The 27,549-nt window shown below is 43.1% G+C and overlaps 1 protein-coding gene across 2 annotated transcripts in view; it reads left to right on the plus strand.

Annotated features, from left to right (window-relative positions):
* Positions 1-27,549, plus strand: part of SERPINI1 (serpin family I member 1) — a 162,834-nt gene that overhangs the window by 100,463 nt on the left and 34,822 nt on the right. For both annotated transcript variants that reach the window (XM_078665861.1, XM_078665862.1), the window contains 3 exons: positions 11,958-12,218; positions 20,981-21,211; positions 25,625-25,819. In XM_078665861.1, coding sequence (XP_078521987.1) covers positions 11,958-12,218; positions 20,981-21,211; positions 25,625-25,819 — 687 coding nt within the window. The remainder of the gene's footprint in view (positions 1-11,957; positions 12,219-20,980; positions 21,212-25,624; positions 25,820-27,549) is intronic.

Genomic DNA, 27,549 nt, shown 5'->3' on the forward strand with positions numbered 1-27,549 from the left:
CTCATTGTTTTTATTAGGCTCTATATGTGCACCCTCAAGGAATTCCAATTTCTCACTCAGGTTAGTGATTGTTAATAATGATTGTTTTGTTTTTAATTACTTTAACACTCTTTATTTAGTACTGGTTTGTGTCCAGCTCCTAACCATTCCCTTATCGAAGGATATCATTTTGATAGATGGGTCCCCTTCACTTCAGTTGTTGAAGATCAGATTGTTCAGACCAACTTAACTACAAAAAGCATTCCCTGTTTGTCCTTTGTCAACCAAGAAAATGATGCTTCTGAAGCAGTAAAAGTAAACTGAAACGTATAGCACTTTCCTTATTCACAAATTAAGCTTGAACAGGAAGGAATGGGGAGGTGTTATGTGATTAACACCTAAAAGTCCTCCAGTAAGTTAACCCCTTCGCAGCGGGGGGTATTTTCCTGCGGTGCTGGGGGGGAGGGGGCGTGCACAGCGCCCGCACGCTCATGACGAGCTGAGCTCGTCACAGGTGCATTACCTGCCGTGAAACTCTCGCACAGCAGGGGAATTATCCCCGCATGCGAGCGTTCCACGGCTCATGACGAGCTGAGCTCGTCATGAGCGTGGAAGAGGTTAAGATGACATTGTTTTCAAGGGGGTTGAAGGAAAGACAGTTGCATGTCACACTATCAACTACACCTATATTGATCTTCAGCACTAAGACCTCTACAGTATTGACTACTGTTTAAGCGTCATGGTAACTAGATAAAGAGAAATTTAGATTTACTATTCTCCACTCCACATCTCTTTATTCTGGCAATATCGTGGGAGTCTGTATTGTAAACTCAACATTGTTACTGGCTAAAATTTCTACTACAATATTGTGATACCCCATCAACAAGGCGGTGTTGGGGACATACCTTGGGTTTGTCCTTTTTAAATGTCCTATGGTAGGATCCGTGATTGCAGTATTATTTTGGTGGGAAGAACTCTGGAGTGTCTGACGTCGAAGTGCACATGTACATGCTTCGTCATGGCTTACACACGGTTTTTGACCTTGCACACAGACCCACTAGGCATTAATACCAATCCTTGTTTTACAATCTGCTGTTCGTTGGAATGCATCCTCGCCATATTCTCTGTTGCTCAGCCAGTGTGTGATGTCATGGAATATTGATGAGTGCCTGGAGGAGTGTCAGTTGGAAAGAGTGGGCTGAGCATGGGGATGCTGCTCTTGGTGAGGAAACATTACAATATAACCTGTAACCTCTTCAATAAACCTACAACCTCTTCAATAAACCTACAACCTGCTTTCCTATGTGAACTAGCTAACTGACTCCTGCTTACCAAGTGGGTATCGTTCCGTTGCGACACTGGTAACGACCAGTAGAGAACCTACATTTGACAGAGCCACTGATGAAATAAAGAAGAGAAAGTAGATTGAAGACAAAGGGAACCTACATGATAGTGAAACTAATGAGAACAAAGAAGGAAAGATAGATTGAAGTCTTAAGAAAAGAGAAGAAACTTCCTAGATCCCACCAGTGTCTTTTAACAGACAGCCTGCAGACAATAAACCTTAAGGATAAAGCGTGTGGCTAGACTTGTGTACTCCAAAGTACAGATCGTGACAATGATGATCGCCTAACCAGCATCTACCAGTGCCATGGGTTGAAACTGGAATCCAATGGTATTCGTAGGGTACGAATGCTGACTGAAGGTTGCTGTTAAATGGACATCTGTATTATGCAAGTTGCACCGTTTGCCCCTGTACTAAGAGTAGCAGAATGCTATTGCGCAAATTCTAGATTTGTAATGGGTGGAAATTCGTTTTGACAGTTATCAGCACTTGGGGTGCCGTGAGGTATTGACCTTCGTGTGAGCTTTCCTTACTGAATGTTAAGCCGCGTTTCTAGGGCAACTTAACTTTTGTGTGAAGGCCACGTGGCTAAGATGTCTTGAGCGGCCATACATGTCTTGAGGCTGCACTGCTGTTCATCGTAGCGCTCGAGCCGCCAGAAATGTTGCATGCCACACAGCTGTACGTTGAAGCTGCGTTTGTGGATCTCAGCCATGAAGGTGTTCCGTACTCGGTTATACACGAATGGCGGCGTCCTGTGGCAAGGAGACCAATTTACGCTTGTGATATCGGGACATATCAGATCCCTGGATGTTTAGGAATTGTTGTTCAGGACGCGGCGAGATACTGAAACCCTTTGTGGGTTGAAACGATCACCGCAAATTAAAGGTTTCTACAGAGAAGATGAGAGAGCACGCAGGTCACCCGACTGATAATTTTACCATATGCACACTTGGGCCCATAAATTTTAATACACCATACTAAATATAATCGGGTAACCTACACTCTACTACCAGTAACCCTGTTCATTCCTATTTATTTCCAATGTACCTGACTTACCAATCCTAATCACAGGTACCTATGATCACAATGGATCAGGGAGCTAGCTGTAAAAGATAATCAGTCACCAAAATACAATAACATTTATTATATTTGCACTCTTTATAATAACCACAGACTCAGGAAGTTTTGAAAACCTTTATCTAGTCCTCTTCAATATCAGCAAGCAAGAGGTTAACAGTGAGTAAGCTATCAATAACCAAAATCATAAAAAGTGTATATCCATGTAAGAATATAATAAGGCCAACCATTTAGAAGCCTAAAGGGAAGGTAAGAACAGGGAACATGCTAGTTACATTAACATTTACAGTGTGAAATTTTCAGGAATTTTAGACTCGGTATGGCGTGTATAAAGGACGGGAAAGATAAGGAACATACTAGAATATCACAGTTGGAGTACCCCTCAAAGGTGGGTAAGGAATAAGAACTTTAATTTGTACTAAAGGAAATTTGGATATACCATGTAGCTAAAGGGAAGGTAAAGAATGGAACACGCTAATGATTCGGAGCAAACACTTTAATTCGGCTAAAAGGAGGGTAAAGAAAGGGAACCTCTAAATCTCATGAGCAGTATTTCACCATTTACGTAAAGGATGGGAAGAAAATGGAACATGCTAATAAACAGAAACTTTATTATTTGGTCAGCACAGGGAGGGTAAGAAAAGGAACAAACGCGCAAATAAGACTTTAGCAGTTTCAGAAAGCAAGGAAAAGACGTAAGTGTATTTCTCGCACAGACTGATCTTTACCTACAACAGTGTGGAGACCAACCCTGGCCACGGGTCAGTTAAGGCAGTAGGAACCCCAAGGAATACAGTCGCCAGTAGGCCAGCAGGGGCAGTATGGAAACCCAGGGCAGGAAAACCAGATTAGGATCAGGACAGGACCACCAAGGTAAGACCAGCACCCGCAGTTCAGTTGTAACGCCTGCGCTACACTTTCTCTGCAGCTATCAGTCAGAACCCCGATTGGGTTCTCGAATTCCCAGCAAAGTGCTTCGCCAGCACTTAAGGTTCTCAAAACCCCGATTGGGTCTTTGAGTCTGTCGGACAGAGTGCTCCGCAGCACCTCTGTATCTGGATCAGCTATTGCGTGCGTTGGGTCAGTGACAGGTCAGCTATTCGGACAAGTCGGACAAATTCTCTAGCTAAAACTAAGCTAGTTATACTGTTTTCGGGTCAGTGTTCCACCCCCCAAATGTTGCAAGTGTAAGGATCCCCAATTTCGATTGGGCAAAAGAGAGGACAGGTCATCACACCTCCTAGGATTCGACTTTCTCAAGCCCCTCATTTGAATCTTTCATACCTGGCCATTGACTTTTGGGTTCCCATGACATGTCTCTTACATGTAACAATGGTGAATCTATTAAATTATACATTGTGATACATTTAGTACATCTCGGCTTCTTCTACTAGGCGAAGGTGCCTCTTCCCAGGCACATTTTGGCTGAGACCTCTGGGTTGGCGCGCATTCAATGTCACACAGTTCAACCTCTGGCGGAAGACTGTCATGCGCAGAAAGGGTTTTCAAGATGGAGTATCCCCGTCCCTCATGCCCAAGGTTTACGATACATGAAAAATACATGGAAACAGTTTTAGAACACGGAATAAATGTATGCACTGTATACCATGAATCCCTACATTACTCCCCTTATTTCATAATTACTATAGCATTAGGGTTTATGCAAAACAAACCGCATAGTGAAAACAGCGAGGCAAGCTTCGAGCATGTGAGAACACAAAGCAGCCATTTTATATCTACTGCGCAAGTGCAGAAGGATTCCCACCAGAACTGTGAGTACGTCACATCACATGGGTATGTCCGACGCATGCGCAGAAGAAATTCCCGCGTATCAGCAGCCATTTTAATAGCAAGCGTATTAGGATTAATAAACACATAGGCAAGCGTCTCTGGGACACCCAAAATGTCAGAATAAGGGCAAATTAGTAAGACAAACCGGTTGATTAAGGCTATTAGGGTTATTTGAGGTTCATGAATTCAAGCAAGTCGCTTTACGTGCGAATTCTTGCTCCATCAAAGACACAGCCTTGAAAATGTCGCGGGACAATTTCCCCTGGAAGCGACGAAACTCGTGTCGGCGGTCTAAAGATCAACAAAAGAGAAAGACAATCCTAATTTTATTGTGTACAATTTGTGCTGATATTGCGCGCTGTGAAACGATTTTTACACACCATTGATGTGTGCTGGAGAGTGTCATTGCATTCAGTTGGCTCACACCTAAATTTTGGGGTTGGTGGTTCTCCTCACCTTGCAGCACTGTCCCTGAGATAAGTAACTTCAAGGTAGTGTTATGTGATATTCTCCTTAGTGACGCCAGTTTACCTAAAAAGCATACCACGGTTCGGTTTTTCTCACGTGAAGAGAGCATTTTAGGAAAGAGTGAGTCTCAGTGATCGGTTGGATTAAGGTAGTCTCGCTGCGAAGTGAATCGGCGAACCATAAAAGAAAAATGAACAGTGAACCTAAGTCTCTGTGTGCCCCACCCATTTAAGGAGAGCTGCTGGGGAGCTGAACGCTGGTAAGGGGCAATGTTGGGGGAGTCCACTCAACCTGGGACACAACGAAGAGCCTGAAACCATTCAATCTCGATCAAAGGCATAATTGAGCCATGAGTGACAATTGTGACATTATGGAAAATCAGAGTGGGAACAGATTTACCCTGTGTAGTGTGGTCTTCCCCTCCTACAGAGTTTGTGAAGTTTGAGTGCTGAGTTGCTTCACCCCTTATTCTGCAAGATAATTAGAAAGTCAATCTGTGCAGGAAAGTAGTTTAGCAGAAACTCTAGAGTGCTGACCTGGCAAAGGAGAATAGGTTAACTACAATGAGAACTAGAATCCCAACCTTCCACAGGAGGATTTTAATGACGTCCGTTTAAAAGTGAGGTAAAGTAAATGGAGCAGTTTTGAAGCGTTCAGCTATACAGAGGAGTCTCGTCGAAATCTACCTCAGATGTGACGTTTTCCTACCTCACTGAGTTATAGTGAATTCTATTCATCTGAACTGTTTGTTTTGTCTCTACAAGTATAGTACTATGATGGTATTCGGATGAGATGTTGTTGACCATAGTGGAGGGTTTTGTGTTGCTGCTTGTGGTTTTGTAATGCCATGTTGAAGTTGCAGCAGGAAGTATGGTTTAATTTGCTCTAGTTTGAGCACAGTGGTCGGGAAAATGATGTTGTGTGATTTGCATTCAATATATTGTGTCAATGAGTTCCCTGGTCCTGCAAAGGTATGCAGTAGAGGTTGAGAGTGTGTAGTGTCCCTGGTCCTGCAAAAGTGTGCATTAGAGGGAAAGTGTATGAAATATGATCTTGGTCCTGCAAGGGTGCTCAGTAGAAGGCACTTAATGGAGTAGTTGTCCCTGGTCCTGTAAGGTATGCAGTAGAGGGTGAGTGAGTGTTTGGTTCCCTGGCCCTTGTAGAGTATGCACCAGGGGGTAAACGTGTAGAGCTAGTCCCTAAACATGCAATAGTATGCAAAGTAGGGTGAGTGTTTTTGTTTCCCTTGTCCAGCAAGAATATACAGTAGAGGGGGAGCGTGTAGTATGTTTCCCAAAAGTGTGTGCAGTATAGAGGGGGTATGTATTTCCCAGGTCCTGCCGCGTATTTATCTGGTCCTGCTAATATGCAAAAGTGAGCAGTAGAGGGTGCGTTTTGTGTGTTCCTGATCCAGCGAGTGTGCACGACAGGGGGCAAGTGGTGAAGAATTTTGTTATTTGACCTGTCTGAATAATTGTTGGTTTTTAATAATAGGACTTATCGTTGTATGATTTTCTATCTGGGGTTTCCTGTGGTGTTTTTAATTATCTTGCCAAGGGAAGGAGATGTTATAACCTGCTGTTAGCTGTACACAGCCTCTCCATAGACTCTGTTCTCTGCTGCTCAGTGTGTGTGATGTCATGGAATGTTAAGTGCCTGGAGGAGTGTCGGATAGAGAGTGGGCTGAGCATGGCGATGCTGCTCCTGGTGGGGTATTTTACTATGTTACCTTTAATCTAACCTATAACCTCTTCAATAAACCTACAACCTACTGTCCTACTTGAACTGGCTACCTGACTTCTCCTTACCAAGAGGGCATCCTTCAATTACAACCTTTCCCATCAGCTCTTGTAAGCAATATCTCCTCACTCCAGCTTTGCAACAAGCTTCCCTGATGTAAGTGCAGGATCCCAAGTATGTTCTTCTAAGTCTGCTGCTGAATTTGCCAGGTACCAAATCTATCCAATCTTCATTCCACCAGATGCCTCTTTCTTATACTACCATACACTTAGTGTCTTTCTCATTCTTGTAGTTTATCAGTCTGGCTTCACAGCGAAGCAGTCATCTTTACTTAGTGTTTCCATTATTATAAAAAATATGCATAGAGTAGGCTTTGGCTTCACCTTGAGAAAGCTTTCTAATAGCGGATGTTTGATATATTGTCCTGCTTACTATGAGGGGTTTGTATTGCACTGCATGTAGGACTATTTTACATCTCAAAAGTACACTGAATGATCCCATATTAAATTATTTCTCAAACATGCCTTTTTATATGCAGAAAGCAATCCTTTATTTTTTCCCACTGCAGGAGGCTTTTTTAATCGGGAATTGTTTGAAAGTCGCCCTTATATGTGCACTCGTGAAGCAGGTGACTAGGCCCAACATCTTTCTGTGCCCTTTCATGCCTACAACTACAAACTCTGGACCAACCGCTCCCAGACAGTACTCTGCAGCGTTCATCTGGTCTCTCCACCCTAAACCCCAATCTCCATGCTACTGCTGTGTCAAGGCACACTACACAGAAAATGCATTCTCTTGTACCCACTACCACTTTGCGTACAGTATCTTGCCAACCACACTAGCCCCACCAGCACAAACCCAGCCTTCACTTAACACAATCCAATCCTGTGAGTAAACACGCATTCCAAGACTCATTGTCTTGCAGGTTCCTCAACACCCGCTCGCCCAGCAGGCATGCCATGGAAATCTGTGACCTACTGGACGACAATGCCCCAGACATCCTCTTGATCTCCGAAATAACGCAGACCTTCATCCACGTCAGCACCCGAGATGATATCGCCATGGCCGTCCTGATAAAACACAGGATCACTTGCCAAGACCGACAACATCAGCCCTGAGGAGGAATTGCAATTATTTTCAAGGAGACAATCCACTGCATCACAACTGCAGAAAACTTGACCCCTTCATGGAGTACCTTCATTTTTAAAGTCTGAATCTCCGTTAACTTCACCCTAAACAACTGACCTACCGATCACCCGGACCCCAAGCAAATGTACCAATTAAATGGCAAACTTAGTCACCCCCCTCCTCGCCCCAATGGTCTCCAAAGCCTACATCCTCTTAGGTGACCAAAGGGATCCCAATTCAGCCACACCTCTTGAAAGCCTAGGACATTTCTCACTAGTACAATGTCACCAGACCCACGCACTCTGTCGTACACCCCCTCGGCCCCGTCTTCACCTCCTTCAATGACCTCAAGGTTACAACAAACCCTGAATTGTCAACTTCCAGATCAACATCCTGCCACAAAAAGATCCACCTCCCCAAATCTAGCCAGTTAGTCACAGCTGGAACAGTTGTTTGAAGCTGTATGGTTCCAGACCCTATACCTGAACCAACCCAACACGAGGCAACCCAACCAGCGACCTCAACCAATTTAACAAATAGATCATAGATGGCACCGACTCCCTGGCACCCTGCAAACCTAACCACCAGAAGAAATCCCAGAAGCAGGCCAGTGGGTACTCCGACTAACTCTGATCATTCAATCGATACTGCAAACATCTGGAACGGAAATGGAGAACCAGTCTGAAAGAAGCTGACACAGCCACCTTCAATGCAGCCCAAAGACGTATCACCAACAAATTCTTGAAACCAAGAAGGCCCTGGTCAAGTGCATTGAACACCGCTACAACAGCAGCATAGAGATCCTCCCTTTCATCAGACTTAATCCACCAACCGAATCACCGCCTCCCTAGATAATGTTGCATTCTTTTGGAACTATTCAGTAACAAAATCAAAACTATAACAACTTTGACTCTCATCTGAACCCCCAACTGCCTCGCCCTCCGCCTACCCACCGCTCAGAAAGCTTAGGAAAGGCCTTGACTACCTGGGAAACAATCAACACCGAAGGACAGCCAATATCATGAGAACCATTCACTCTGCGGACCCTTGCCCCCACCACATCTACAACATGAGCATTTCATAATCTGCGAAGAACTCTCCTGCATCCTAAGCACTCTATCGCCACCTCCTGGAAGCCTGGAAAACCACAGTGGTCAATGTGGTACAAAAAAGCAAAATCTTGGCAGACCCCACCCACCCACCCAGCTAGGAATCTACTACCCGATTTCTCTGCTACCATACACAGCTGATGTCATGGAACAAGCAATCGACAAGCTACTCATCGTTACCACCCCTTAACCTTCCCTACCCCAGACTGACAACCGCTCCTGGACACGACCCAATCACAGCACCATGACACCCTTCATTGCAGCAACCGAAAAAAGGATGATTGTCGATCGAGGGGAAACTGCAGCCCTCATCCTGCTCCACCTTTCAGCAGCTTTTGAAAGTCTCTAATTCCACCCTGATCAGAAGACTTGACGAGAGATAAAGCCATGGTCCTGCCCTTAACTGGATCTGTTCCTTCCTAACTGGAAGGACCCAGAAATTCACCACGCCACCCTTAATGTCAAACCTGGAACCTCCTCTTCAGACAAACTCGAGGTGACCGCCCAAGTCAACTCTGAGTCCCGCCCCACCTGTTACCGCATCCTGAGTATACTGTGTAAAATCTGCAACTCGCTGCCGGAGAACACCAGGAAAACCGGCACTCTTCTCCAGCAGACTTGACTACGGATTCATCAGTCAATTGCTGAATAATCATCCAAAACGCAACTGCAATAGAATTCCTCAACCTACCTTGATGCTCCTAGATAGCACCTCCCTTCAGAACTCCTTTGACTCCCCACACACAAACCCATTCTATTCAACCTCCTCATGCACTACACCGCATTGGCCCCACTTTTCTCAGCAGTGGAATTCTTACACCATCTATCCAGAACCCTTCGCTCATCTGGACTCTCACATACCCTACACACACAAAAGGGTAGCAGGAGGTGGTGCCTTTTTAGTACGTCTTCCCCCAGAGCCTAGAATTACCTCCCACAGAACACCTGAGCTCCTCAACGCTTGAGTTCTGCAAGAAGCATAATGCCTGGCTATTTTCAAAAAAATCCCCAGGGAGTCCTTCACCTAGCCACCTGCGAGGTGCCTGGATACTCTCATGGGTGATGAGGGTGCCATACAAATACCCATAGCATAGCATGCTTACATGCACATAGGTATAAGAGCGCATATTCCAGCTTCCTAAAACAAAAAACATTTGCAAACCCAACAAAATATTGATACCCAAGCATTCATTAAGGCACTTTAAATGCCAAAGCATATCACCTAGTTTATGCATTTGCCGGTTTCATCAGATCTTTCTCTTCCTTCATTGTTTTCTTTTCTGCCTTCCGGTCTTACTCTGGTAAAGAAAAATAAGCTCCGGTCTCCAAAAGTAGTTCTAGCTCCTGCAACGCCAGCACATTTTAAAGATGGCCGGTGCTGCTAGCAGAAGCAGATCGCATTTTAAAGATCTTTCTGGGATGTCCTGGAGAAAGCAAGAGCAAGGAGCACTGGGATATCTTCAAGGCCGAAGGCTTAGTGTCACAGTTTACCTAGTCTTTGCCATACATTGGTGGTGGAGGCACCAACCGTTCTAGATTAGATTATTGTCCCTACCTGTACCTCGATCTGTCGGCTATGCAGATCAGCCATCCTTAGCTTGTTTAGAATGTCCAAGTCGCCACTCTAGGTACTCGGTAGGAAAAGCCATGTCTTTGGAACAAGAGCATCTCTTTAAAACCATCCAATTGAAACTTATGATTTCGATGCATTTATAGATCTAGTGACATTACAATATCTAGCTAGCTGGATTTCTCTATTTACGGGCCCAGTGAGCAACTCACGAAGCAAGATTTAATCTTTGTTTTATATTTCACAGTCATGCTTAAAATAAAAACTATGCAAACAATGGACGGAATGGTGAATAAATCATACATTCAACGCTAGTCAGGAGATCTGGGTTAAAGCCATCATTCTTTTGCTCACCATGCCACCCCAGTTTAGACCCAGTCATATGCAAATCAGGCTGGACTCTGTTCCTTATGGGAACAGTCCAGCCCGAACTGCCAAGCCAGCCTCTCCCTGGATCGGAAAGAAGCATCCTGGGTCCGGTTTCGGGGTATTACCCCCTCATTAGCCAGGCTAGCTTGAATCGAGTGGCAGTGAGCATGGGACCCACGTCTGGGCATACCATCCCACTTAGAGTGAAAAGTGCTACACAAACCAATGATGGACGGAATGCTGAATAAATCATGCATTCACCCCCAGTCAAGAGATCTGGGTTAAATCCATAGTTATCTTAAAGAAGGCATGGCTTTCTCAGTTCCTAGTCCTTAATTTTGAAACTGTTACCCCACAGTTTAAGGTTCTTGTCTAACCGGTCTGTCATTAGAGAGGCTCTTGAAACCTGCTTATTTTAAGATGTCTGCTAAGGTCCTAGACCGGAGACTACATCAGTAGTTAGCACGATATAAATGTCCCCAACCAGGAAACCCAGTCTTGCATGGTTCATGAGGGTTGATGAACACACTTGTGGCCGAGCAGGTAATTTTTCGTCCTTTTTTCATGCACTGGTATCTGTTGAGCCTTTCCACGAAGATATATTGGTGGTAAGAGGCAAAAAAGACTCCTTGGGAATGGAGCAAATTAGACCGCAATGCCCCCTGCGCCTATAGCTTTCTTCAATTAGCCTTTCAGCTATTGACTTGAGACTTTGACAAACAAGTAATAATAAGTCCTAAGGAAATTTAATCTCTCACTTGAAGCTATTGGCTTTCTGATTGTTCTTCCACCTCCACCTGAGTGCTTGCATTGAACTGCATAAGGGACTACTTTATAATTATAGTCCTCCTTCGCTCGCTGTAATGTGCTAGCACGTGCACATTAAATTTGGGCCTGTTGGCTTTGCCAGTGCTTGAATACTGGGCAAAACTTTCACTCCTTCCCATTTGGTTGGGAAATTTAAATGGCACCTGCTCGGACAGCTATTTTAGCAGTGGGGCCAAACGTTTGCCTGCATATGCTCAACAATTGTTAGTCCAGAAATGTTAGTTGTCCTCAAAATAAAATGAAATAATGTGATATTATAACATTTTAAAATCTCAAACAAAACGGTTGCTGCCTGAGGTGGGATGTGACCTGCAAGTTAAACATTCAATTCTTGTAGGATCTTTAATATTTTTGAGGTCGATAAGGTGAATACGATTAGATAAAGTAAATGACGCTTCTTTTTATCACCGCTAAAAATTCAATTTAAAGTTGCAGTATCGGGTGCTATACAAATAAAATGTTCTCACTTATGAAAGTTAGGAGTCTGTGAAATTAAAACGCGTGTTGATGTCATTCATGCTGCTAAATTTGCTTTGTTTTTATTTTACAGGCTTGAAAATGCATTTTCTTGGAATATTGTCCCTACTATTTATTTGGCACGGCACGCCAACCGGTGCAAATGTTCAGAACGATGCCATTACAGATTTTTCTGTAAAACTTTACCATGAACTGCGCGCCTCAGGAGAAGATGACAATATATTTTTTTCTCCGTGGAGTATTGCTGTTGCTTTAGGAATGGTGGAGCTTGGAGCCCGCGGATCCACTATGAAGGAAATTCGCCATGCTATGGGATACGATGACATTAAAAATGGTAATGAGTTATTTTATTGTTCCCCTTTAATATTTGGATGGTGCTGGAATAGTAATATTTTAGAGGGTGCTACTGTAGAGCTAAGAACAACAAATGTTATTCTGTGGTGCTATTTCCAGGCAAGCGCTATAATGGACATCTCTGCATCCAAGTCTGAAATAGCAGGAACCTGGCTTTAAAAGGAAGACTGAACCTGTGACCTGTAGGGTCAGAGTATAGGTGCCTGAAGCCCCAGGTGCAGTGGTCAATTCTTGTTCATGTAGTTGAAGTGTACGTTTATATTCTCTAGCCAGTGGAACCCCTAATCAGATGAGTGCCCGGGGAGCCCGGTAGACTGCGGCTCGTATACAGGGTCTAGCTTGGCTCCCAGCTTGGGTATTTGTGCTGCGGCTGCTCCTAGCAGCCCAGAGATGAGGTTTAGAAAGATAAACATTGATACTTGTAAGCCTCTAGTCCAGAACCTCTGTTTTCTCTAGAGGACAACTGTAGAAACACCTACAAAGTTAGAAACTGGGAAACTATCTGTGACTTTACTTGTGCGCATTCCATTCCAAAACACATCCTCCTCTTTGGGTTTGGAAAAAAACCACAAAGATCTCTTGATCCTCGGCCTCTGTTCCCCATAAATCTTTTTTTACAATACTTGCAAGATCTGCTTAGTTTGTAAATCTCCACCGTGGCATCCTGGAAATTATAAGTGGGGCACCACCTAGATTACCGAGTCGATGTCAATGCCCAATTCTGTGGATGGTGTCCGCTTCACAGTGTGGAGCTAATATATGGGATAGATCGATGTCACGAGTGATCACGGGAAGACACTTTGGACCACTTATATTTTTGTTATTACTAGATCATACATGATGATTTCAGCACAGCATACACTGAATGTAAAAACCGGTCTATCCACTCCTTTAATGTCTGCTACAATATAACAACTAATATTGCAATATTAATATCAATATTGAGTTGGGTACTACTATTTGGCACATGTAGCATCCCCTTAAAATTAGTCCAGGTCCGCCACAGTACCCTTTGGAAAAAAAAGTCCTTCGCTGGAACACCATTGTGTGTGTTTACTAGTTCGAAGCCAAAGGGGATTCTGTGTAAGACATTAAGTGAAGACAAAATGTCCTTGTTCATGAAATCTTTTGAAACCATCTCCGATAAAAGAACAATTTCTATTTATCGAAATCCCATTGAAAAAGCAGGGCGTGATTGTGTTTCATCATATATAGTTTTGGCCAGTACTGCAGATCCGAAATTGAGAGGAGGAAACGAAGTAGAGTCAAAAAAAGCTCTAGGGAGGTAAATAAACAATGAAGATGGAAAAGAAACTCAGTCCTCATGACCAATATCTAAAGGTAATGAATACAAATATACATTAGGAAAAGACATGAAATAGTATGCTAGTGTGTGTATAAAATGTATTGGAAACTTTGATATCCTGAACGCCTTCGTACATAGGTGAACATTCTCAGTTTGAAATTGCAGGTGACCGGAGACGTTTGGCTACAAAAACATCTCCTCGTAAGTTGAAGTATTAGTCTGTCAGTTCTTCAGATGCAGCCTGGCAAGGCACCCCATATATCAGAACATTACTGTGGCTCAATTCAATTCAAGGAAGTCTTTATTCGATTATTACATCATAAAAGACATGCATCACAATTTACAATGGCTAAAATACATGTATTATTTATAAAAATAATTTAAAATAGTATTAAAAACAATTTAAGACCATATTAAATCATTTATACAGAACTTCGTTTGAAAATTATTTAATTTTTTTTACAATAAATCCTTAGTTAAATAACCACAGTAAATTTGGGCACAGTAACTAATTACACATTTGCACACAGTCCATGAAAGGCCTATGATTTTTAGGCTAGAGCCTAAGTCGAGTTGATAAACCTTGCTCTTAAGATCCAAGCCCAGCCTAAGTATTTTGCTACTCCAATTACAATCACGGGCGACAGATCTGTCTTTAATATCCTACTGGCTGTTGCTGCTGAGCGAGTTCCCAAGCTTCTACAAACTGGACTTAACCACTTTAATCTTGGGGCAACATACAGCGGGCAAACAAAAAATAAAATGATTTACACTTTCACCCTGCCCTGAGCACATAGGACAGTACCCAGACCCACCCTTACCCCACGCTTTAGTGAACTCCCTTAATGGCAATGAACCGCATCTGTATTGGTGAAATAATTTACGGTCCAGGGGCTTGGTTATAACATCCCAGTACTTTTCAAGACAGGAGACATCCTTCATAACAACAAAAGTACCAATAAGGTTACTAACGGTCAATCCTGAATGTCTTTTTCCTACAACCCAATCCCAATATTGTAACTTCAACTCCTTTTTTGGGGGGGAAGGTTGCAGTATCGGGGTTTAACCATAGTTCTCCTAGCCCCATGGCACACAAGGTAGTTCTTAAATCTTTTAACCAACCTATGTTAGAGGAGCCAGGAAGATCCCTGACCTCAATGCATGCTCTTGCATAAATCAAAAGTTTGGGCGTTGTCCAAAGGCGGCGCCAGAACGCTAACGGTCGCAATCTGGCTAGGTCCTCCACTGGTTGACACCCAAGATCGTACAAGAGTGGGATCCGCGGTGTTGACTGCGGGATACCAATGGCCACCCTAAGGAATTTGTTTTGGGCAACTTTCAGAGGATCGAGATTGCTGTAGCCCCAGAGCTCCGCCCCATATAAGACAGAGGGTAGAACTTTCGTTCCATAAATCTTCATTAATGGGGACAAAGGCCGGGTATAGGAGCTTTTATGTTCTTTAAGAAGGGCTCCTCCTATCTGCGCATGCTTTAATGCCAATAAGTCAACCTGTTGAGACCAACTAAGAGTCTCGCTAAACGTAACTCCAAGGTAGGTAAACAATTTAGTCTGTTCCAGGGTTGTGCCCCCCATAGTAACCCTAGCTGTAATCGGAGTGGGTCCTCTTAGTACCATGAATTTTGTTTTGGACACATTCACCTCAAGCTCATGCTCGCTGCAGAACAATTCAAACCTTGTCAGGGCCTGTTGAAGACCCTGTCTGGTCTTGGAGATTAAAAGAGTGTTGTCCGCGAACATGAGCAAAGGGATTTTCATTCCAGCCAGGGACTGGGCATCAGTGGGGTGATTAGCAAAATAATTAGTAACCCCATTTATATATAAAGAAAACAGGGTAGGAGCTAAGACACACCCTTGCCTTACACCTTTAGCGACTGGAAATCTATCCGTTACCTCCCCTGGTTTTCCCCAGCGTACCTGGGCAAAAGTTTGGGCATGTAAATTCACCAAGAGACGTACAAGGGGAGCTGGCATACCCAGTTTCACTAAACAATCCCACAACTTTGCCCTTGGGACAAGGTCAAACGCGGACCTTAAGTCCACAAAGGCTGCGTAGAGTATACCTTTACCTAGGATAACAGTCTTCCAATAAAGAAGAATGAACCGAAAAGCCTGGTCTAAAGTACTCACATGGGACCGAAAACCAGCCCGGAGTGGTGTAAGAATGTCGAACTCACTGATCCAGTCCTGAATCCTGCCAAGAACAAGGCGGGCTGAGATTTTTTGCACCGCATCTATGAGGCTGATCGGACGGTAGTTGGAAGGAACCGACCGATCGCCTTTCTTGTAAATTGGCAGAATTTCTGCCCCAAACCAGGACTCGGGAACCTTAGCTCCAGAGGCCAGAGCATTAGCCAAATGGACTATATAGGGAACCCAGAGATCCTGATCCTGCTGAAATAAATCAGCAGGTATACAATCCGGGCCTGGTGCCTTACCCCTCGGAATAGACTGCAAAATATGTTTTACTTCACTACTCGTAAACTTAAGGGGATCAACCAGGGGAAGACGGGGAATGTCAACCTGGGCACTACTATAGTTCCTAAATTGCTCCTCAAAATAACATACCCACTGATGTTGGCCAACCGAAGCAGGGCTTGGGCGATCTTCCTGGGTTTTACCCCATTTTAAAAGATGCCAGAACTGTTGCATATTTCGAAAGCTGCATGCTTCGGTTAGTGATAACCACCGTTCCTCATCCCAATTAATCTTGGCTTTGTGCTTAGCATCTTTATATGCCTTCCTAAAAGTCCTAATTTGGCTATTTTTGTTTTGCTTTATTGCTTTAAACAAATCCCCATGAGTCCGACGACACTCCTCATCATACCAGGTTATAACTTTAGGCTCCCCCCTCCTACCCTGCTTGGAGATAGACTTCACAAACAGCTTTTTCAACTCCAAAAATAGACTGGTGTGAATATTAGTGATTTATAGCATTAATATCATCCTGTGACCCACAACTAGATATTTCTTCCAGAGAGTTAGACACCAGGGATCTAATCTCCTTACGTGCCTCTACATTAGCAGAAATTTTTGGCCACCGTACCCTTCTCATATCGTTACTGAGTACGACTTCATCCTGAACGGCGTTAGACCTACAGCTCTCAGACCCAAGGAAACTGTGGTCCCTTAATTCCACCACCAGCGGATCATGATCACTTTCCGGGCGGGTCATGACCACCATATCCACAACTGCAGCCCACAGCTTCACATCGACTAGAATATAGTCAATATGGCTACTGTGTCTGCCGTTGCTGAAGGTATGCCTACCCGTCCTATCTGATCGCACTCTGCCATTTAATGCTCGCAGTCCCTGGTCCAGACACAACCCTTTAATAAATGTTGCGGATTGTGTCCATTTCCCAATCTGGGATAAGTCAAGCTAGGGAATCCCCCAGGTCATATCTTCAACCTCAGTGAGTGAGCCATCATCTAAACTCAGGGGTTCAAAACAGGTGTTAAAGTCCCCCATCACAACCGTGTACCCGTCTACAGATGCTCCTGATAAGAAGTCATCCAGGAGGCGGAGGGTTGGAGAGACCCTTCCGCCCTGGATGCCCCTAACGTATATGTTAATCAAAAGAATATTAAGGCCTTTAGAAGATCTTATACTAACCATTAATATATCAGGGCTATCAATTGGAACCTCCTCCACTCTGACGCCCTCATACTGGCGAACCCAGGTAGTCAAGCCTCCCATAGCACGCCCTCTGTGTCCTTTAGTTGCAGGTTTACTGAAGTTTAAATAACCCACAAGGAACACCGATGAGAGTGCCCAGGTTTCCTGAAAAGACCAAACATCACCTTGTTGTATAAAATTCACCCAGTCCGGGATACACATACGGGACTCAAGCCCAGCTATATTCCAACTACCAAACTTGGTGCCGTTTGAAACCGCCAGGACAAAGGTTTCGGCCTTAGAGTGGGAGGGTACTACTTCCTGTAATAGAGGAACTACATTATCATATGCCAATGGTAAAATAGCTGTAATGGTGGAATCCGAACATTGGGCTACAGATGGAACCTCTGTGATTTTAACAATATTAAAGGGACCACTTTCTACCCCCGAGGTACCTAAAGCCTGCCCAACAAAGAGTCAATCGTTTTCATCCAAATTGGTCAATGGTGCATATCTCCCCGCAGCGATCAGGGACTCCATGCAAAACGTATTAACAGGGCCCAGAGAAGGGAAGATGTTTGGCCGTGGTGGCAAAGAAGGGCACACCGTAGGACAGGGGCGAGGTTTTGGATAAAAATCCGAGAGTACCCATGTTACGATAGGGCCATCGTTGGCCTGGGAATTCCAACCTCTAAGAAAGGGTACTACATACTTATTTCTAAAGTTTATAATAACCAAGTCCCCTGGAATATCTTTAGGCGTATGGCCTAACCACCCCACCCTACGTACATTTAGAATACGACCATCAATTGCAGGGGGGAGTGGTCTATTTTTTGTAAGCCAGAAAGCTACTTTGTTTTTTAACTCCTGAAGACTTTCAGTCTTCCCTTCTTTAAGTTCGGGGACCCCTGAGAAAATACACACAAAGGGTGCTGCCTCTGGAGGAAGATCTATTCTAGTTTGAGCGCCACTATTTACCACTAGAGTAAAATCACTAGGTTTGTTATACACTACTGGCTCTTGGGTAGCTGGAACAATCTTGGCTTTATGTTGCAACACTTTACCAAGTATTGGCGCTTGCTGTAACAGTGGTGCTGAACTAGCGGCCACCTGACTCTGCCTCTCATCATGGGCCCTGTTAACAGCACTCCCTTCATCAGTCTGACCTGGCTGTCTTGAAACTAGGTTACTTAATCTATCAACCTCCAGTGTTAGTAAATCTATTTTTTTCTCCAAAGGTATGATGATTTCTGCCATTCTTGCCAACAGTTTCACTTCTAAAACACCCAACAACCGTTCCAAGGACACTGTGTCCGTATTGCAGCTAGGAACAGGATCCAACAACTCTGCATCTACCTGTTTACCTTTCTTTTTGCGTGGGGGGGGGCACTATCTAAAGCCTTTCTAGGTCTACCGCCACCACGTTTAGGTGGCATTTTCCTACAGGCTCGAACTGCTCTCGCACCTTTAAGGGTGTTCTCCTCAGTGTCCACTGGGTCATCTACGCACACCTCTATGTCAACACTTAGATTAGATGCTGGTGGGGGAGGGTGAACCTGAACATCTGCAGCAAAAACATCCTTACAACCCAAATCCATATTATCCACAACAGTGACCGGAGATGTTACAAGTACGGAATCCAGAAGAGAAACTCCCGGTGAACTAGGTTTCCCCGAGGAGACTCTCCGGTCATTATTAATTTTAGTAACCACTTTTAGAAGATAGTTATCTAAGGTAGAAACTCCTTGACCTTTGGTAGGGTTTTTAACATTAGACATGATTGCCTATAATGATATAAATTCACCCCTAATAAAAGGCAGTGTGCAAGGACTTAACAATGAACATTGTGATATCCTCAGGGGGACAGCAAGCAATACTAATTGCCAACACAAAGCTAACCAGAGGTTTAAGACTTAGCAGAACATGCCACAGACACAATTGTTAATATTACCAAAAGATACAAGGGCCGTGGGCCAGTCCAGTCTCCTCAGGCCTCTGAGGGCCACAGAGGGCCCGCCCTTTGCCCGGGCTTAGCCCGGCGCACTCCCGCGCGCTCACGCGCAGTGTGTTTCATACGCTGGGTATATACCGCGTGAAGCGTCCAGTGGGAGGGGCTGGCAAACGTGCTCAGGTGTCTCCGCTTGCCTCGAGCACGGACTCCTGGATCTTTGAGTCCCTGCGAGGACCGGCACAGTTCTCCTCACAGCCAGCAACCAGCAACACCCCCGCAGAACAAACGGCAGCAGGAACACAGGTGGGGTTCAAGGGATCAGCTCCTTGGTGAAACAGGCGACGCGGCGCCCGCGAAGTGGGTGTGGCTAGGGGTAGCGTTTCTCAGTAAGGGCAGACCTCCCCTGATGTCAATAGACCCACGCAGGTGACTCTACTCAAGGTTATAAGGTGATAAATGGGTCCATTAATTGCTGGGAAACATGAAAGATGTAGTTAACTGTCATTAAGAATGGAGAAAGATAGTTTTGGAGCAGAAAGTAACAATACTCCTGTTTTGTGCTTTTATGAAGTTAAAGCCTGGGATATTTCTCCACAGAGACGAGCAATAGATTTACCATACTTTTAATATATTCCATGTTGGAGCTGAAGGTAACATTGAAACTAATAGTATACCAAGCAAAAATGGATTAATACGCCCCTGGTATAAAAAAAACTACTTCCTTTGAATGTTGAGGATTTTTAATTCTCAGTCAGTGGCGTTGGCTAATCTAATTGCATGAGAGAACTCCCAAATAGATGAGAATAAGACGATCAGACATTATGGAAAAATATTTAGTGTGAAGACCTATTCTTAATGATGAATCATGGTAAGATTATCTAGTGTGGCTTTCGTTATATATATATATATATATATATATATATATATATATATATATATATATATATATATATATATATATATATATATATATATATATATATTTTTTTTTTGTCTTTGTAGTGTATGGTTTCATGATTTGTCGTTGCCTTATATTGCTTGTGCTCATGAACCTTTAATACATATGTAACGCAGCTGTGGTGGCCGCCTCGCCTCCCCACCTGTTTCTAAGGGCATTGTTCCCTCAACCTCAGATCTTCACCTACAGACCTTGAAATCGTGTGTTAGTCAAATTAGGTTTGTGTGAGTTGACCAAGGCTACAGCTCGATGCATATGTTATAACATAACAAACTAGGACAGGAAAAGTTCTTTCATTACACTGAGTGAGGTGACCATCCTCGCTGCCTTGATTGTGTATCTACTCTACTGAGACATGCTCGGCGATTAGGCACAGTTTAGAGTAATTTTCGCTTTTTACTAATGTTCAGTATTTACAGAAGTGAAGAGTATTTGATAACTAACTCCTGAGTTTGGGGTGAAGAAATGTGGATGGACGGGATTCACCACGTCTCAATTAATATTTTATAGTCTTATTGGGACCAGCTGTCACAAATGTATGCTAGTGTCAAGGCTTGATCTAATACGCATAGCGATGGACTCCTCAGCTTGCACTGGTCTGGTAATCTACACTGGTGATCTACTTGGGGTAATTGGCAGTGCTTGTAGAGCAGCAAGGCGGCTATAAATTATCATCTTCATTGCACAGCGTGCAAGCCAGTTGCACCTAAAAATAGAATATACAATGGGTAAGGGAGGGTAGGGCGGTGCTAAATGCAGATCATTTGGTGTGATTGTTGAATGATCCATAATACGGAATCTGAATCCTGTGGTCCACATAATGCGTTTCCTGTAGTTTGGTTTTATGTGTTTCTTACCATTTTAAATCCTTTTTGCGTGTTTTCTGCAGGTGGAGAATTCTCTTACTTAAGGGATCTATCTGAGGTCTTCACTGCAAACCAGTACAATTGCGTTACAAATCTAGCCAATGCACTTTACCTTCAAAACGGATATCCAATCAGCGACAAGTTTATCCAGTTAATGAAAAAATATTTCCTAGCAGAAGTAGAAAATGTTGACTTCAGCCAGAGTGCATCAGTAGCTGAACACATCAATGGCTGGGTGGAGAACCAAACAAATAGTAAGTTAGCTAATGTATTTTGGGACTTCTATCTTTTAATGAATGTCTATGAATTTGTTTTTAATGAATGTACTCCGCCCAGGATAACCTCACATGAACACCTTTCCTTGGGTCTAATTTATCTGCACAATTTCAGTATGAACACTGTTAATGTGACCTTACCTTTTAACGATCAAGCACATGTCCTCAGTCAGTATTATAAGCTGTAGGGATCTCTCGGGATCCTTTAAAAAAAAAAAAAAATGCAGTGCTGTTTCTTATTTAAACATTATTCGGTAGCGATAGTTTAAGCATCCTAGTGCTGTAAATGCATTAATGCCACTGAATTATAGAAAGCATGTGGTATTGAATATCATTATTGTATTTCTCATGCTTGATGTAAAGTTGTTAAATTTACTAGTTTTATTTTATGACCTTACAATTCATTTATCTCCTATCACAAGCAGCGCTGTGGTATCCGCAGCATATGCAAATTGTGCCACAATTAAGCAGATTGCATTCACTCCACACCACCCCTGGAGATGTGTGCTCAGTCTGACACAGCGGTGCACATACTATATCACGAAGTACTATGCGGTTGATGATTAAATAGCTAGTTTTTTGCCTCAATGGAGTTTAAAGCTCAAGCTGTAGATGGAGTGTATTCTCCTTGCACACCCTTAGTTGTATTTTGAGCTTATAATTCCACAGTGCAGTAGCTAGTGTTTCTGATATTAACCTTGACTCTATCCCAGCCTATTACCCGAGAGCATCACTTAAGGCAACATGGCTAATAGACCGCACTTCGAGACCTCTCAAATGTCCAGTATTTTGATTTCGCATCCATTTTTTTTTTTGCTCCTGTTTATTTGAAGGTGTCTCGTTTATACTTAGACATTTTATCTTTATACTTTTATGCACTTATTGTCTGCCATTCAGGGAGGAAATGTGGCGTTTGGGAACTGCAGGTCATTTTTAACTGTTACTGGTTCCTGAAAATGGTTTCCTTAATGCATCCTACATGTTTTTGCATAATCCTTGCGTTTGGAGTAAGACCGACCAGGTGGTTTTTCCCTTTTAGCTTGATCACTCTCTTCCTAGCTAGTGTAAAGTTTGATACACAGACTAGGTGTGCTATAGCTTCACGTTTACATGCTATTAGAGCTTTGCCAAGCTATAGCACACCATTGCTTGAGTCGTATTCTGCAAGTGTAAGGTAATGGAGCAGGTACAATAGTAGATTAGATCATATCAGTCGGTAGTTGAATAGCTAGGATAGATTAAACAGGATCTCACAGATATGGTTGATTAAACTGGCATTGTGAGACAAAATTGGCTTTTAGTTAGTCAATATATACAGTAGTGGAAAACTGGCTTTGGCTTGTTAGAGAGCGGTGACAAGGTGAAGTGTCATGGAATATTGATCTGAAAGTTGTTAAGAGCATAGTATTCCATTTAAAGCCTCTGCTCGGGAGAAGTGAACCACTGCTACAAACCAGAGCAAGGATCCCACCAAGATACAGGAACATGTGGAATACAAAGCACAGATTTTGGAAGGAGCCTCCTCCTTCCTGCAGCATTTTTTGAACTTCATAAGTATTAAAGACTCTCTGCCACCTGCTTTTAATTTTTTGTTCTAGTGGCACCAATGTCCCTAGTTAGTTCCATTACAGACTAGTGTGGGACGACTTTCCCTTCTTCTAGAATGTCCTTAACCCTTTCGGCGCTGCGCAAATTTTCCCGCTGTGCGGGAGAATTAATAAGTGGGCGAGATTCAGAGGGCCCCCGGCCGTCCTTAGCTCACGCCCACCGTGATTTCGGATGGCCGGGGACGTCCTGAGCACCAAAAAGGTTAAATAATTCTGATTTGCAGTAAAGCATATCATCCCATCGAACATTAAAGGTTAAGGTATGTCTATGGGTTCCATAAAATGTAGCAAATCCGTTTTAAGAGCTTTAAACACAAAGGTCCACCCTACTGCATCTCTTGAAGATAATTTGGCATCTGCCCGAAAAGTCCAGCTGTTCTCGAAGTAGATTCGCCTTCTTAAGGTTCCTCTGCATATATTTCTTAGATCCCAGATGGTTGCATAGATTCCCAGAGGTGGTTGTGCACAATAGAGCTGTGGACGACGAGGAAAAACTGCATCTACATTTTTCTGAAGACCTATTATGTACCATGTAGTCTTTTTTTGGTTTTAAAATGTTGTAAATTTATGATGTTGGCAGGTACTCTTGGGAGTTATAAATGTAAACAAATGGGTGGAGGGAGTAAAGTATCCTCACTAAGAGTGCTTAAATTCCCCTCCAGGTTTTATGTTTTTAGAATATTCCAAAGTGGCTAATCTTTGCACTCTTCTTTATATTATGTTTAGTTAATGGGTGCTCTAAATACGATTCCAAAGTGGGAATGTTTTACTGCTTGCTTTTGTGAGATTGTTGGTGCAGTAATTCCGGACTGAGCAATTTTCATTAGAGTACTTCTAAGCAGCTAAATCATCAAAATATAGTTCTACACGTTCAAACCATGAATGCTTATTTTAGGTGACCCATGCTTCCGCGATAACTGAAAATTCCTGTAAATGAGGCAAGGCATTTTTCATCTCTAAAGCTATATTCTCAGATCATCGCAATAGTAGTTGTTCTCCAAATGTCTACATTTGTCTCCTGTTAATGAGATAAATGTAGACCTCACTAGAACAGGGCAGTATGTAGATTTCTGAGCATCGTACACTTTTTTTTTTTTCTTTTTTTTTTCTTTTTTTTTCTTTTAGGCATATTTACCTGGTTCACAAGTAGTGCAGGCCAGCACTACACGGGTGGTGGCTTCAGTTTTTCTTCTCAAATGGGCTTGGCGTCTGACACCAGAAATTCTTTTCTGTTTCTGTCTCAGTCTCTCATGTTTCCAATTGCAAAATAGTCCACAAAATGTATTCGACCATGTTACATTGGAATGGCTCATGTTTTAATTTCCTGTATTGACTCTGCCTACAGTTCTTCATAAATATTTAATCCCCCTCTTAGCTTGTAACGTAGAACAATCACAACACAATCACTTCAAACCACTGCAACACACTTGTAAAATATTCTACCATAGACACTAGCATATAATAATTCTTTCATTGATGCACAAAAGGACTCGTTGAATTATCGTCTTTATTTATGTAGACCAGTCCTTGCACATTTTCTGATCTTTGTGAAGACTACAATGGTAACTGGCAGTGTCTCTGGTTCGCTTAGCATTTACAATGCTGTAATTCAGCAACACACGTGGTTGTAAAATATGTGGTGAAAAGGCACAATCCCAGTGAAAAGGTTCAATCCCCCTCCACTTTTTTGTTTTTGTTTTAATGAATGCGTTGAAGAATGGAACCAGCTTCTCTCTCTAGTCGATTCCCTGAAAAAGTCTTACCAAAACTGGTATTGACTTTTTCCCAACAGTGGGGTCAGCATGAGTATCACACACCTGTCTGGTCTCATATCTTTGGAACAGACGGGGGTGGGTGGCCTCCACAGTTGAGGGAACAATTAGGCAATGTTTTGCCCTGGCCTGTCTTGGCGTCCAGATAGTGATGAGCTGTGACATTCTGGAGTTCTGTTTTACTGACTTCTGAGTGGCAGACTGTAGTGGTGCATGTTGAGTCGAGTTGGGGGTGTCTTAGGACAGAGCCTAAAATTGCCCTGCTTACTGAGTACAATTAAAGGATGTTCAAATTCTCCGTGTTCATCACCTATAAGGCTGAGTGCATGCTGCCTATTTCTTCAGGTATATACTGGGCCCGCACATCTTTATTTGCCCTCGGTGGTTGCTAACACTGTCGTGCCTTCATGTGGTTGCACGTAACAGACATCGCTATTAACAAACTTGGTGGAAATCGCTTCATCACGCTGGAATTAAAAAATGTTTAGTGCAATTAGCACATTTATTTAATTAGTTATTTGGGGGGGGGCAGGAGGGGGGGAGAAGGGTGTCACCCTCGTGATGTTTAATGTGTCTGCCTTCCATTAAGTGCTTTTACTGCAGTGCACCAGTGACTTTCTTTAACACCTGAACAGTACTTTCTATTACCACACATTAATTTTTCTCCTTTATCCGTTCTAAACTGTAATCAGTCCTTGGTTATCGCTTTCCCCTAGTATGGCCAAAGCCAATGGGACAGGCTGCAATGTGATAACCGCCTCTGTGATGCCTTTGTTAATGTGAATGGGAGACCTACGGGCTTTCCCCATGCTGTTTCCTGTAGTAAGTGTTTTTAAGCACATCAATTTTCTGAAGGCCGCATTAAAATCCGATCCCGTACGAATCCATCCAATTACCAAAAATCTAAAAAGAGGAGCCTATAAAGTCAAAGTAAACTTTAAATGTACAATACAAACTATTTGTGGCAGGTTCTGAAATTGAAGATTTCTTATGGTTCTTTTTTCTCCCGACAGACCGCATAAATGATCTCGTTGATGCCAGTGATTTCAGCGACCTTACGAGGATGGTCCTAGTCAATGCCATCTACTTCAAGGGCAGCTGGAAGTCCCAGTTCAGACCAGAGAACACCAGGACTTTCTCGTTCACAAAAGACGATGAAAGTGAAGTGCAAATTCCAATGATGTACCAGCAAGGAGAATTCTACTATGGTATGTAATAACAACTTCAGTACAGTCGTAGTTTTCTATACATAAAGGTTTTGATTATTTAGTTTCTTTTCCAGTTTTCTATCTATAGCTAGTAGCCGAGGATGTATTTATTTATGGGGAAGATTAAAACCATTAAGCTGAAAGGAACGGTCTATGAATTGTAGATTTTGGTTGCAAATGTAGGGATAGGTGTCCCAAGCTTGCAGTCCTTGAATGTATGTATGCAAAACCTGATCACCATACATTTTGAAGCTACTCACTAGTGATGGCATGGTTTTTCAAAGTGCATGTCTGTCTGAAATTGAAAAAAATACTGTTTAATGGAAGAACCTCGGACACACCCATACACAACACAAACGCACACATTGTCCATCTCTGTACTTTTTTTTTTATTCCTTTCCTTCTCTCACGCTCTCTGAACTGTACATGTTCAGTGAACTCTTGTTTCGTCAACTGGCACCAGGTGAAACCTATGCTGCCTTATCACCCTAGGACATAGAGTCGAACAGGGAAAGAAACTGTTAACCTCTTTCATGCTCATGACGAGCTGAGCTCGTCATGAGCCACGGCGCTCTGGTGCTCATGACGAGCTGAGCTCGTCATGAGCCGTGGAACGCTCTCATGCGGGGATAATTCCCCTGCTGTGCTGAGCGTTCCACGGCAGGTAATGCACCTGTGACGAGCTGAGCTCGTCATGAGCACAGGAGCGCCGTGCCTCATGACAAGCTCAGCTAGTCATGAGCATGCGGGCGCCGTGCGCGCCCCCCCTCCCTCCCCAGCACAGCGGGAAATTAACCCCCGCAGCGAAGGGGTTAACGTTCGAAGGCAGACACATTAAAGGTAAATGTTAGCAGACCAAACAGGTTGCTTCAGGAAGGGGCACGCTGGATTAAAAAATGAGCTAGGTCAATAGCAAGTTGAACCAAGTTGTGTGTCCTGCAAGGCTAAGCCATGCAAGTTGATATCATGCTTAGTAGTCTAGAAAAGCGGTAAGCTAAAATAAAGGTGTGCAAACACCTTACCAAAACAAGCATTGGCATAGCCAATAGGTCTTGCTTTTAGGACCTTATAAGTGTTTAGCCAGAGATTTTGTCTTTAAGCTATGTTGTAGAGCAGCATGGGTGCTGTGCATCATGTTGATAAAAGATAGATCGATAAAAGATAATAGATAGAAGATAGATAGCTAAAATTAGATATATTAAAGACAGATGATATGTAGCTAGAGATATAAAAGCTAACTCTGCTGTTTGAAGACTAAGTCTAATTTGTATGTAATCTGAGGGATAGCTCTGATGTTTGAAGCCCAAATCTGTAAGTTCTGGTAAACTGAGGGTAGCCCTCATGTTTGAGGCATGAGTTTTTAAATGTGTGTGTAACCTAAGGGATAGCTCTGATGTTTGAGGCCTGAGCCTCTAATTTCTGTGTAACCTTAGGAAAAGCCTTCCTGTGTAAGACCTAATTATTTGAATTGTATCAAGCCCTACTAATGGTATGGGTATGATGTGCTTTAAAAAGCACATTCCACATCACTGTAACTGTAGGCTGGACTTGATTTGGATTTTTTCTTTGGCCATTTGTGCTTTTCTTACAAGCGTCGCCCACAGTTACGGCTGTATGTGCCACGGGTGACCATAACATCACTTATTAAGCAACTTTACCAGCAGCAGATGTGAGGAAGTAGCGATTAAGTGTGTTCTTTCGTGACCTGTCTCTAGGGAATGAAGTCAGAA

Source organism: Lissotriton helveticus, chromosome 11 (assembly GCF_964261635.1).
Source record: "Lissotriton helveticus chromosome 11, aLisHel1.1, whole genome shotgun sequence".
Taxonomy (NCBI): domain Eukaryota; kingdom Metazoa; phylum Chordata; class Amphibia; order Caudata; family Salamandridae; genus Lissotriton; species Lissotriton helveticus.